The sequence below is a fragment of the Hyla sarda genome, chromosome 4, assembly GCF_029499605.1.
Source record: "Hyla sarda isolate aHylSar1 chromosome 4, aHylSar1.hap1, whole genome shotgun sequence".
NCBI lineage: Eukaryota > Metazoa > Chordata > Amphibia > Anura > Hylidae > Hyla > Hyla sarda.
In genome coordinates this window covers 411,270,163-411,284,403 of record NC_079192.1, presented here as the reverse complement: position 1 = coordinate 411,284,403, position 14,241 = coordinate 411,270,163, and the positions used below count along the sequence as shown (strand labels likewise).

At 43.2% G+C, this 14,241-nt stretch overlaps 1 protein-coding gene across 6 annotated transcripts in view; it reads right to left on the bottom strand.

Annotated features, from left to right (window-relative positions):
• The window catches only part of AGBL3 (AGBL carboxypeptidase 3), a 136,488-nt gene that overhangs the window by 76,442 nt on the left and 45,805 nt on the right, over positions 1–14,241 (bottom strand). For all 6 annotated transcript variants that reach the window (XM_056517701.1, XM_056517705.1, XM_056517700.1 and 3 more), the window contains 3 exons: positions 12,269–12,454; positions 10,684–10,791; positions 1,864–2,014 (listed from right to left, as the gene is read on the bottom strand). In XM_056517701.1, coding sequence (XP_056373676.1) covers positions 1,864–2,014; positions 10,684–10,791; positions 12,269–12,454 — 445 coding nt within the window. The remainder of the gene's footprint in view (positions 1–1,863; positions 2,015–10,683; positions 10,792–12,268; positions 12,455–14,241) is intronic.

The window sequence follows — 14,241 nt, the reverse complement described above, 5'->3', positions numbered from 1 at the left end:
TTAATTCTACACAAGACAGAGCATGCTCACTACACTCTCCCATAGAAGTCAATAGGTCATTTTTATTTATTTTTTACTTTGCGGCTATAATGAAAAGTAACATCTCTGTTATAAAGCTGGAGGCAGATAACACAGGATCCGTTTGTTCATTGAGACAGTTCAGCTCCTCCTCCAATCCCTGCACAGTGCCATTTTTACTGCAATATTGGAAAAATTCAACCTGTGAACACAGACTTCAAATCACCACATTACAACTGATCACAGGGAACAATAGATATGTATTCAGTGGTTCGCTGGAGCAGACAGGTGCACGATAGGCAGTCTAGGTCATCAGGTATTGCGGTTGTATTTACAGGGGTCGTCTCTGTTTTAGTATAGAAGTCAGTGGGCGAGTGGAACACAGGTGTGGGGCGTGTGCAGTAGGGCAACAAATCGTTTCACGTCATAGGTCACGCTTCATCCGGAGGCCGGATGAAGCGTCACCTATGACGTGAAACGATTTGTTGCCCTACTGGGGTCGTCTCTGTTTTAATATAGATGTCAGTGGGCGAGTGGAACACAGGTGTGGGGCGTGTCCAGTAGGGCAACAAATCGTTTCACGTCATAGGTGACGCTTCATCCGGAGGCCGGATGAAGCGTCACCTCTGACGTGAAACGATTTGTTGCCCTACTGGGGTCGTTTCTGTTTTAGTATAGATGTCAGTGGGCGAGTGGAACACAGGTGTGAGGAGTGTGCAGTAGGGCAACAAATCATTTCACGCCATAGGTGACGCTTCATCCGGAGGCTGGTTGAAGCGTCACCTATGACGTGAAACGATTTGTTGCCCTACTGGGGTCGTCTCTGTTTTAGTATAGATGTCAGTGGGCGAGTGGAACACAGGTGTGGGGCGTGTCCAGTAGGGCAACAAATCGTTTCACGTTATAGGTGACGCTTCATCCGGAGGCCGGATGAAGCGTCACCTATGACGTGAAACGATTTGTTGCCCTACTGGGGTCGTTTCTGTTTTAGTATAGATGTCAGTGGGCGAGTGGAACACAGGTGTGGGGCGTGTCCAGTAGGGCAACAAATCGTTTCACGTCATAGGTGACGCTTCATCCGGAGGCCGGATGAAGCGTCACCTATGACGTGAAACGATTTGTTGCCCTACTGGGGTCGTCTCTGTTTTAGTATAGATGTCAGTGGGCGAGTGGAACACAGGTGTGGGGCGTGTCCAGTAGGGCAACAAATCGTTTCACGTTATAGGTGACGCTTCATCCGGAGGCCGGATGAAGCGTCACCTATGACGTGAAACGATTTGTTGCCCTACTGGGGTCGTTTCTGTTTTAGTATAGATGTCAGTGGGCGAGTGGAACACAGGTGTGGGGCGTGTCCAGTAGGGCAACAAATCGTTTCACGTCATAGGTGACGCTTCATCCGGAGGCCGGATGAAGCGTCACCTATGACGTGAAACGATTTGTTGCCCTACTGGGGTCGTTTCTGTTTTAGTATAGATGTCAGTGGGCGAGTGGAACACAGGTGTGGGGCGTGTCCAGTAGGGCAACAAATCGTTTCACGTCATAGGTGACGCTTCATCCGGAGGCCGGATGAAGCGTCACCTATGACGTGAAACGATTTGTTGCCCTACTGCACACGCCCCACACCTGTGTTCCACTCGCCCACTTTCCTGACCCCAAGCTGTATTGGAATGTTACCTGCATGATGTTTGCTGCCGTGCTGCTTCCAGAATAAAGCTGTTTTTGGTTTCCCTGGATTGGTGAGTGCGAATATTTTATTTTCTACGTGTTATTTCTGTTTTAGTATAAACTATATTATAAAACTGGAGAAAAAGAACACAAACAAACATTTCGGCACATGGCTCTTACACCTGAATCACTTTCTGTAAATTCCCACTTTCGAATCGAGACTCGAACACCAGCGTGTTGTCAGACTCTTCACAGCGGCGCAGAGACACGGGCTCGAGGGGGCTGCGATTGCCACCCACACGGGAACACATGAAGTAAGATTCCTTCCAACCTAAGAGAACACAGAAAAGGAAAATACAGTTCAGCCTCAAGATGGGAAGATAATGGTGAAGGACTGTGAGAGATAAGTAAAGACAGAACTGGAGAGAATGGAGGAAGAGACAGGCAAGAGTATAGCAAAAGCATAAAACAGAAATCAACAGGACACTATACAGTGAGAAGAATAAACCAGAGCAAATATAACAGAAAAAGCAAAAAACACTGAGCAATAGTATAATAAGATAGAGAAGATACGAGCAGATAGGAAAGTGTGCGATGCAAGAGGACAAAGAAGAATAGGAAAAAGACGAGAGAACAAGAAGGTAAAGGAAATGAGGAGAACATAAAACAACAAAGAAAAGAAAAAAAGAGGAAGGGATAGGAAGAAGAAAAAGATGTTATAAAAAGATGAAGGGCACTAAAAGGCAGGAAAAAAAACATACGTTTTATGCCTTTAATACGTCTCCCCTTGATTTCAAGTAAGAGGAAGGAGACGGGATAAAGAGGAAGCAGAAGGACATGGAGAAATAACATCCAACAGAAGGTGAAAAAGAAAAGAGAAAGCAAAATGTAAGTAAATAAGAAAGGAAGACGATGCAGAAAGACATGGAAAAATAGGAGGAAGCAGTAAGTTAAAGGGGTACTCCGCTGGAAAACATTGTGATGACGTCACGAGGTGCTCAGCGAGGTGCTCAGCCGACATTGAGGGGGCATTGAGAGGACATTTATCGGGCGCTCAGCCGACATATATCGGGCACTCAGCCGACATTATTCTGGCGCTCAGCCGACATTTATCGGGCGCTCAGGCGACATTTATCGGGCGCTCAGCCGACATTTATCGGGCGCTCAGCCGACATTTATGGGGTTCTCAGCCGACACTTATTGAGCACTCAGCCGACACTTATTGGGCACTCAGCCGACACTTATCGGGAGCTCAGCCGACATTTATCGGGAGCTCAGCCGACATTTATCGGGCGCTCAGCCGACATTTATGGGGTTCTCAGCCAACATTTATGGGATTCTCAGCAGACATTTATGGGGTGCTCAGCCGACATTTATCGGGTGCTCAGCCGACATTATTCTGGTGCTCAGTCGACATTTATCGGGAGCTCAGCCGACATTTATGGGGTTCTCAGCCGACATTTATCGGGAGCTCAGCCAACATTTATCGGGTGCTCAGCCGACACTTATCGGCGCTCAGCCGACATTTATCGGGAGCTCAGCTGACATTTATGGGGTTCTCAGCCAACATTTATGGGGTTCTCAGCCAACATTTATGGGGTTCTCAGCCGACATTTATGGGGTGCTCAGCCGACATTATTCTGGTGCTCAGCCGACATTTATCGGGAGCTCAGCCGACATTTATGGGGTTCTCAGCCGACATTTATCGGGTGCTCAGTCGACATTTATGGGGTTCTCAGCCGACATTTATCGGGAGCTCAGCCGACATTTATCGGGAGCTCAGCCGACATTTATCGGGAGCTCAGCCGACATTTATCGGGTTCTCAGCCGACATTTATCGGGTTCTCAGCCGACATTTATCGGGAACTCAGCCGACATTTATCGGGTTCTCAGCTGACATTTATCGGGTTCTCAGCCGACATTTATCGGGTTCTCAGCCGACATTTATCGGGAACTCAGCCGACATTTATCGGGTTCTCAGCTGACATTTATCGGGTGCTCAGCCGACATTTATGGGGTTCTCAGACGACATTTATCGGGTTCTCAGCAAAGTCAATGAAAGCAGAAAGAATACAGGAGAGTAAAAAAAAGATGAATGTATGAGTAAAATCGAAGAACAAAAGGTTTGGTAGAGGAAGGAAGTAAAGTAGGAAGAACATTGTATGTAGGAATTCGGAAGACAAAAAAGAGCCAAAGACAACAGCACAAAATATAATTTGGAGGTAAAAGCGAAACTAAACAAAAAGAACAAAACCCTTAAAAAAGGAGAAAATTAGGCTCGATACGATAAGATTTTGGCTAATTTCTGAAACCATGAAGGTGAAACGGAATATCCTTGGGAAAGAAATTCATCAGGAGACGGATAAAGCGATAAAGAGAACTGAAGAGGTGGCAGAGAGATTGGATTAAGATTGGAGAATAAGGACAGGCTGACAATACAGGGAGACAAGAAAGCACATACGAGGTAAAAAAAGAATAAGTCGGCACGTAACAAAGCGCAATTCATGTAAGTTACAGATGGTAGATAATTCCCGAGAGAAGGAACTAATTATATAGAAGGGGGGAGAGATAAGACGGACTAGAATTAGGGACACGGGTGGAAATAGATTGGCAGCCTGTTAATGAAATGGCGGAGAAATCAGACAGGAAATTAAATACGCGAATCGCCAGAGAAGTCGCAAATGTAGATCAGCCGAGAAAGAGCAATTGGTAAAAAAAACTAAGAATTTGTTCACAGCCAAAGGCAACACTGAAACTAAAGAGATAAGGAGGTAATGAAAAAGTCAAAATCATTAATATTCCTGTCACAGGTTATATGAGGGATCAACTTCATTCTCATCGTCTCGGGACATCAAGAATTACCCAAAATTCTGAGGGTTTCCGAAAAAAAAAAAAAAAAAAACAAGACACTCGAGCTATTATTGAATTGTAGGATGGTATGAGATATACGGTTCAACGTTCCGACAGGTTCAGGGTGGTAAGGTTAAAGGGGTACTCCGGTGGAAAACTATATATATATACTTTTTAATCAAGTGGTGCCAGAAAGTTATACAGATTTGTAAATTGCTTCTATATAAAAAATCTTAATCCTTCCAGTAGTTATCAGCTGCTGTATGCTCTACAGGAAGTTTTTCTTTTTTTAATTTCCTTTCTGTCTGACCACAGTGCTCTCTGCTGACACCTCTGTCCGTTTTAAGAACTGTCAAGAGCAGGAGCAAATCCCCATAGCAAACTTCTCCTGCTCTGGACAGTTCCTAAAATGGACAGAGGTTTCAGCAGAGAGCACTGTGATCAGACAGAAAGGAAATAAAAAATAAAAAAAAAAGAACTTCCTCTGTAGCATACAGCCACTAATAAGTACTGGAAGGATTAAGATTTTTAAATAGAAGTCATTTACAAATCTGTTTAACTTTCAGGCACCAGTTGATTTAAAAAAAAATCCCACCAGAGTACCCCTTTAATAAGAAGGATATAGGAAAGTAAGAGATAATAGAGGAAGAAGAAGAAGAAAGAAGAGAACTATGGAAGAGACATGAGAAAACAAGGGAAGTAAAAAGGAGAATGAAGGAGATGAAGAGGAATATGGAGGAGACAGAAGAGGACAAGGGATAGGAAGAGGAGAGAGTTGGATACAAGAGATTAGGAGGGAAAATGAGGAGAGACAGGAGAGAGAGAGGAACGAAGGGGACATAGGAGAGAAGGAAGGAGGACACAAGAGATGAAGGGGAAGCAGCGTGACACAGAAAAGAGTAGAACATGGGAAAATAAGGAGGATAAGAGAAATAAGGAGGACATTAGAGAGATGGAGGCTGAAGGAGGACCGGGAAGGGAAAGAGGAATCAGGACATAGGGGAGGAAGAAGAAGAACATAGGAGAGGAAGAAGGAGGACAAGGAACAGGAAAAGGAGGACAAAGGAGATGAAGAGGAATATGGAGGAGACAGAAGAGGACAAGGGAAAGGAAGAGGAAAGAGTTGGCCACAAGAGAGTAGGAGTAAAGGAGGACACTGGAGAGTTAGATGGATTAATGAGATATAGGAGAGGAAGAGGAAGACGGAGGACACAAGAGATAAAGAAGAAGTGAGAGAGAGAGAACAAGATAAATAAGGAGAACATAAGATAGATAGATAGATATGAGATAGATATGAGATAGATAGATATGAGATGGATAGATATGAGATGGATAGATATGAGATGGATAGATATGAGATAGATAGATATGAGATAGATAGATATGAGATAGATAGATATGAGATAGATAGATATGAGATAGATAGATATGAGATAGATAGATATGAGATAGATAGATATGAGATAGATAGATAGATAGATAGATATGAGAGATAGATAGATATGATATAGATAGATAGATATGAGATATATAGATATGAGATAGATAGATAGATAGATAGATATGAGAGAGATAGATAGATAGATATGAGAGAGATAGATAGATATGATATAGATAGATATGAGATAGATAGATAGATAGATGATAGATATGGGATAGATATGAGGTAGATAGATAGATATGAGAGATAGATAGATAGATATGATATAGATAGATATGAGATAGATAGATAGATATGAGATAGATAGATAGATATGAGATAGATATGAGATAGATAGATATGAGAGAGATAGATATGAGATAGATAGATAGATATGAGATAGATATGAGATAGATAGATAGATATGAGATAGATAGATAGATATGAGAGATAGATAGATGTGAGATAGATAGATATGAGATAGATAGATATGAGATGAAAAAATTAATCAGGAAGACAAAGGAAAGGAAGAGGCAGAAGGAGGACATAAGTAATAAAGAGGAAGCAAGAAGACACAAGAAAGAGGAGAACATAGGAAAATAGGGAGTATAAGAGAAATCTGAAGGACATAGGATAGAAGTATGCAGAAGGAAAACCTGAGAGGGAAAGATGAATCAGGAGGACATAGAGGAGGTAGAGAAAGCAGAAGGACATTGGGGAGGAAGGGACAGATGGAGGAGAATGTAGAATAACATAGAAGTGAAAGGCAGAATGAGGATACAGAAAAGTAAGGAAAAGCAGGAGGACACATGAAAGGAAAAAAGAGGAAACCGGAGAGTAAGGAGCATACAGGAAAGATAAAGAAAGCAAGGGGACAAAGAAGAGAAGAAAAGGGTTGAGTAAGCAAAAACTGGGGGACATAAAGGAAGAGGAAAATCGATAACACGAATGAATAAGACAAAGTGTAAGGAAGATAGACAAGAGAAGAAGAGGAAAGGGAAACAGGAGGATAAGAGGAAGGGAGACACAGGAAAGGAATTCATGTAAGTGCAGGACATTGGTGGACGGACTTGACAGGGGGATGCAGATCGGGGCAACGGTACCATTTCACGCTATGCGTGTCAAGTTTGTCCACCCAAGTCCTGCACTGTATTTGTACTGATGTTTCATCTTTTGTAATAAAGAAGACTGAAGTCAATGCCTCTGGTGAGTGCCCTGTTTGTTATTTCTGTTGGATAGTATCATATAACAGTTTTGTTTTTTTGTGGGATCTGACAGGTACACTTTAAGAAGAATAAGGAGGACAAATAAGTAAGAGAAAGCAGAAGGACACAATAAAGTAAGAGAAAGCAGAAGGACACAATAAAGTAAGAAAAAGCAGAAGGACACAATAAAGTAAGAAAAAGCAGAAGGACACAGGAGAGTAAGAAATAAAAGGAGAGGAACAGGTAAAAGAACAAAGGGGATGAAGAAACAAGAGAGTAGTAGGAAAAAGTAGGACCCAACAAAGTACGAGGAAGGAGGAAGAGGAAGAAAAGTAAGAAGGAGGACATGGGGAAGAAGTAGAGAGAATGTAGATCAGGGACCAGAACAGCCGGTTATAAAGAGAAAAGATTTATTCAGTGCTAAAGGCAAAACTGAGAAGAACAACACGAGGACAAAATGGAAACCCCATTATTATTCCCATCACAGGTTATGTATAGGATCAACATAATTTATAACGGCTCAGCACATCATGGCCGACATTCTCGGCTGACCAAAATGTGAAGGTTTCCGTAGTAACTACTGTCAAGTCAGTCCAGGAACGGTAGGTACCGTGTGAAACCGAAACATGAGGAAGATACGGGAGGTGTAATTGGCGCACAAATAAACAGCTCCAGCCCAGAGATGCAATTAACTTTTACATCCCGGCTCCTTGGGTGCTCACTCCTCCGATCCCGTCTCGCTAGGAGCAGGTTGAATTATGTTTATTCATTTCGGGAGCAAAAAAAAAAAATTTTTTTAAATGTTTAAAAAAAGCCACAAACTAGTCTCAGCGTGACAGGAGGGAGTTTTGTGAAAGAATGAGAGAATTCTACGGGATTTCAAAATATTAGCAATTAAGGCGCAGTTCTGAAAGGGAGCCGATGAATCTCACAGCTCGGTGACATTTTCGAAGAGCATTTATAGCGCAATTATTTTTCTCCCCCCCCCCTTCCCTCTCTCCACCCAAAAAATAAAGTGATTTGATTAAAAATAGAACGCAGGATGGGGTGGAAGGCAAAAATAGCGTGTCAGAGAAACAAAGCCTCTGCTTTGAGTCACACATGTCTTGTGCTAATAAGAGACTGTAAAGAATTTAATCAGTTTAGGTAAAGAACGGGACCATTATGTCTCTATGGAGATGGAAGTTTCTCGCCGTCTCATCTACATATTATGGAGATGACATTAAATGGAAATTAGTAAACAGATTTTGTGCGGTAAAAAAGTCAACAGACTAGAATAAAGAGCAAATAATGATAATAGGCGAAGGCTTCCCAACACGTAAATGTGCATCCGAAATAGCTGAGTGTAAAGGAGTTCTCTATTTTGAGTCACATAGACACCTTAAAGGGTACCTTTCATCATAAAAACTTTTGATATATTATAGATTAATGTATGCAGAATAACTTTCTAATAGCAAGTTATTAAAAAAATATGCTTCTTTCTATTTAATTTTCCACTTTGAAAAAATGACCACTAGGGGTCCCCCTACCAGTCCTTTTTTTTTTATAGATTTCAGACTCATGCTGGATCCTAAATCTCAGACTGCAGCCGGGACACAGACAAGCACAGCACTGCTCCCTGGCAGTGAGCAGTGCTGAGTTTGTCTGTGTTCCAGTTGCAGTTTGAGATTTAGGACTCCTGCATGAGTCTGAAATCTATGAAAAATGACCACTAGGGGTCTCCCTACCAGTCCTTTTTTAAAGTAGAAAATTAAATAGAAAGAAGCATATTTTTTAATAACTTGCTATTGGAAAGTTATTCTGCATACATTAATCTATAATATATCAAAAGTTTATTTTTATGAAAGGTACCCTTTAATCTCTGTCTCAGTGGTCAGACTTTAACTACTTCCAATTTTAAGGTCTATGAAAAAACCTGTAAGGAGTATTCCCTCTAACAAGGAAGGACATCTATGGAACCTTTAGTATTCTTTGCTTAAACGGGTACTCCGGTGGAAAATTTATTTTTTAAACCAACTAGTGCCAGAAAGTTAAAAAGATTTGTAAATGACATCTATAAAAAAAAAATCTTTACCCTTCCACTACTTATTAGCAGCTGTATGCTACAGAGGAAATTCTATTAATCACAGTGCTTTCTGCTGACACCTCTGTCCGTGTCAGGAACTGTCCAGAGCAGGAGAAAATCCCCATTGCAAACCTATGCTGCTCTGGACAGTTCCTGACATGGACAGAGGTGTCAGCAGAGAGCACTGTGGACAAGACAAAAAATAAATTCAAAAAGAAAATAATTTACTCTGTAGCATACAGCTGCTAATAAGTACTGGAAGGGTAAAGATTTTTTAATAGAAGTAATTTACAAAGAGTTTTCCACCGGAGTACCCCTTTAAGGCTAAATTCACACATAGAGCATCTGCTGTGGTTTTGCTACTCATTATGGTTTGCAAATACACTACTAAACTTGCACCCAAACGTGCAGGTTTCACATGCTATGGGACTGGGTGCAGATAATAGAATTCTCTACTCTAAATGGGGTTTCCCATTTAAGAGCAGAAAGTGCGCCAGATTTGGCGGCCGGACACTAAGCAGCGATCTATACAAATCCCTGCTTACTGTTCTCCCTAATGAGTGCTCTACACCCAGCCCAGCAAGGGAGGGGTTAAATGGAGATGAACAGCATTATCATCACTTAACTCCTTGGGGTTCAGGCAGTAAACAGCGATCTGTACAAATCCCTGCTTACTGTCCTCCCTGCACCCGGCCCAGCGAGGGAAGGGTTAAGTAGAGAGGAACAGCATTATTACTTAACTCCTTAGGGTTCAGGCAGTAAACAGCGATCTGTACAAATCACTGCTTACAGTATAGGAGCAAAAACACCTGTCAAAATGATGGATGTTCTGCTCATCTATCGGGACTAACTCTTACCCCTCCCCGCTCCTGAATATGACCTGGTATCTTTATCTGCACTGCAGCCTCTAGGGATCCCCTGATGGTCCCTAGAGGCTGCAGTGCAGAGGAGGCCAGGATACAGCCACGAGTGGGAATGGTGAGTGTTAATTTCTTTTTAGGAAATGCACACTAAATATGCAATGTGGGAACCTGGATGTGTCAACTTTAACAGTGGCAAGTTGAGGTCTATCCTGCATGATCCCTAGAGGCTGCAGTAGGGCTGAAGATGCCAGGACACAGCCAGTAGCGCCCCCTCAATGCAAGTCTGTGGGAGGGGGCGTGACATCCGTCACGCCCCCTCCTATAAACTTGCATTGAGGGGGTGGGGCGTGATGTCATGAGGGAGCGGGGCTATGACGTCACGAGCTCCCGGCGCCGGCTCCAGCGTTCGGAACAGTTTGTTCCAAACGCTGAGCAGCGGAGTACCCCTTTAAGTTTCCCTTGCCCACTATATATATGGTATGGGTATGTTCTTAATTTCAAAATCAGTGGGTCACTGTGCTTGAGAAGTATTCCCAAATGTATGCAATAGGGTACCAGAGGTTGATGGGCTTATTGGGCTTAAGGTTTTGTACCTACCTTCACTGAGTTCATAGATCACCTTGCTTTTGATAGGGTTAAAACATGTAGGTTCTCGCTCTAGACCTAAAGACTTGTACATCGGTTCAGGAACTGGTGGATCCCACTCTAAAAAAAGTTTTAAAAAAGTAAAAATAAATTAATAAATAAAACTCATAGTGTTTCCCTATCTAAATTTATGTTTGGAAAAAAATCTGATTAATACAGCAGGGTGAGATGGGTAATGGCTTGGAGTGAGACATTTATATTGTCATATTAATTTGATTGTAGTATTATGTTTTACTTTTCCCAGAACAACAAGAGCCAAGGGGGCGTTCCCCAGAACAAGAGCCAAGGGGGCGTTCCTCGGCACAGCAAGAGGCCAAGTAAGTCCAGCTCATGTCCTCTTTATTACTGCCCACTGGCTTACTTACAACTACCTACTCCATTGGACTAAAGCCACTTGATGAAGAGGACATGGGATGATTTACCTGGGCTCTTGCCATGTTGGGGAATGCCCTCTTGCAGTGCATGGGAACGCCCCTTGGGCTCTTGCAGTGCATGGGAATGCCCCTTGGGCTCTTGCAGTGCATGGAAACGCCCCTTGGGCTCTTGCAGTGCATGGGAACGCCCCTTGGGCTCTTGCTGTGCTGAGGAATACTCTTGATGCTTGCTGTGCTGAGGAACACCCCCTGGGCTCTTGATGTTCTAGGGTACGCTCCTTGGGCTCCTGTCATGCTGGAGAACACCCCTTGGGCTTTTGAGCTTCATTTACATAATAACAAAGAAGATTTATATCTCTGGAAAGTATTACTGTTACGTCCAGTGCTCCGGACGGACATGCTGGCCGTGAGCGCTTTCCTTCCCTCTCCTCCTCAGCCGGCGGGGCTGGGATTCGCATCACGGGACGCGCCCGCATGCGAATCCCAGCCCGTCACTCACCTTTGCTCTCTGTTGTTCCTCCGGTCCTCTCACAGCCCCGATGCGCATACCCCTGCCTCCTAGGGCACGCATGCCCCAGAGCGCTAAGATTTAAAGGGCCAGCGCGCCAGTAATTATGATCCACACCTGTACCTATCCTATAAGTATCAGCACCTCCCAGTAACCCCTGCCGGATCTTTGTTTGCCATTTGTGCCGGATCTTTGTTTGCCATTTGTGCCTTAGTGAAAGTGATTAGTCTTTGCCTTGCCTTGTTCCAGACCCCTTTGTTCCGTGACCTGACCTTGCTCCTGTGTTGCCTGCCTTCTGACCTACTGCCACGTTCCTGATCTCGCACCTATGCTGCCAGTCCTGACCTTCTGCTATCCTGACCACGACTTGCCATATCCTTCCTGTGCCTCGGCAGCAAGACCATCCTGCTTTGCGGCAGGCTCTGGTCAAAACCAGCAGCACCTTAGACTCCGCTCCCTGGCACGGCCCACATCATCTACCACACCGGTCCAGTGGATCCACTATCGTGTGTGTTCAAGCCTACTGCCATGAGTCTTACAATTACAGTGTAGAAATAAAAAAAAGGTAGGCCTAGAATTCTGATGAATAGCTCTATCTAGCCACAGGCTTATTTACACCACTATTTTCCTTATACAGTGTTAATGGACTCCTCACCTATGTGCTCAATTTTTCCCTTGAGAACCTGGCACTCATATGGCCACCGTGGTAGATGGAAGAAGCTGTTTGAGGATACACCGTAGAGATCGCGTGGCTCTCGAAGCCGCGCCACTTTCCTTCCTGAGTGGTATTCATACACAATCTGGTTGGTCTTCTGGGTATATAGGTACAAAGCCGAGTTACCTGTAGAACAATCTAAAAATTAGTGCAAAATAATAAGAACTTTAAAGGGGTACTCCACTGAAAAAACATTTTTTTTTAAATCACCTGGTGACAGAAAGTTAACAGATTTGTAAATGACTTCTATTTAAAAATATTAATCCTTCCAGTACTTAGCTGCTATATTCTCCACAGGAAGTAATTTTCTTTTTAAATTTCCTTTGTGTCTGACCACAGTGCTCTCTGCTGACACCTCTGTCCATTTTAGGAACTTTCCAGAGTACAATCAAATCCCCATAGCAAACCTCTCCTGCTCTGGAGAGTTCCTAAAATGGACAGAGGTGTCAGCAGAGAGCACTGTGGTTTGACAGAAAATAAATTTAAAAAGAAAATAACTTCCTGTGGAGAATATAGCAGCTGATAAGTACTGGAAGGATTAAGATTTTTAAATAGAAGTAATTTACAAATCTGTTTAACTTTCTGGTACCAGATGATTTAAAAAGAAATGTTTTCCAGTGGAGTACCCCTTTAACCCCAGTAAGAGACTTGCATACACACAAAAACCAATATACCCAATATATTTGGGTATCTGCATAATGTTCTGTCAACACTGAAACACTGCATGGTACTGCTCTATGAGAACAAAACAATCTGTGCAGAGATCTGTTGCTTTATAGTCTATAATGAAGGTTATTGTGTCCTTTAGGCTCTGCAGAATCCTAAAGAATCCTCATGGGAGGGGCCTATGTGGCAAACTACTTTGCAACCTCCCTCAGAAGTCTGTTTAGTGGATGCAGCAACATCCTGTATTACAAGTGCTATTAAAAGGGGTATTCCGGGATTATACAGGGGACCCCCGCGATCTCGGTGAAGCCCCCGGAATTCTGTGCCGGGCGCTGCCTTTGAGACGGGGATGTGACATCACTGTCACCCCCCTACTGACGTCACGCCATGCCCCCTCCATTCATGTCTATGGGAGGGGGCGTGACGTCAGTCACGCCCTCTCCCATAGACATGAATGGAGGGGGCGTGGCGTGACTGTACGTCTCCTGTCGTGCCCCCTCCCACAGACATGGAGGGGGCGTGGCATGACATCTCCAGTCCCGGAAACACAGAGGTTTCCGAGACTGTAGCAGCAGCCCGGTATAGAATGCAGGTTCTGCACGGAGATCGTGAGGGTCCCAGTGGCGGGCCCCCCACGATCAGACATCTTATCCTCTATCCATTGGATAGGGGATAAGATATCTATGGCCAGAATACCCCTTTAAAAGGCTACTCCTGTGGAAAACTTTTTTTTTTTTTTTAAATCAACTGGTGCCAGAAAGTTAAACAGATTTGTAAATCACTTCTATTCAAAAATCTTAATCCTTCCAGTACTTTTTAGGGGCTGTATACTAAAGAGAAATCCAAAAAAGAAATGCATTTCCTCTAATGTCATGCGCACAGTGCTCTCTGCTGACACCTCTGTCCATTTTAGGAACTGTCCAGAGCAGCATATGTTTGCTATGGGGATTTTCTCCTGCTCTGGACAGTTCCTAAAATGGACAGCAGAGGTCAGCAGAGAGCACTGTGGTCAGGACATCAGAGGAAATGCATTTCTTTTTTGGATTTCTCTTTAGTATACAGCTTCTAAAAAGTACTGGAAGGATTAAGATTTTTTATAGAAGTGATTTTCAAATCTGTTTAACTTTCTGGCACCAGTTGATTTAAAAATAAAAAAAATAAAAAATAAAGTTTTTTTTTACAGGAGTACCCCTTTAAATGAGTTAGTGGCTCAAAGCAGGTAATGGCTTTATGCAAAGTGCTCCCAT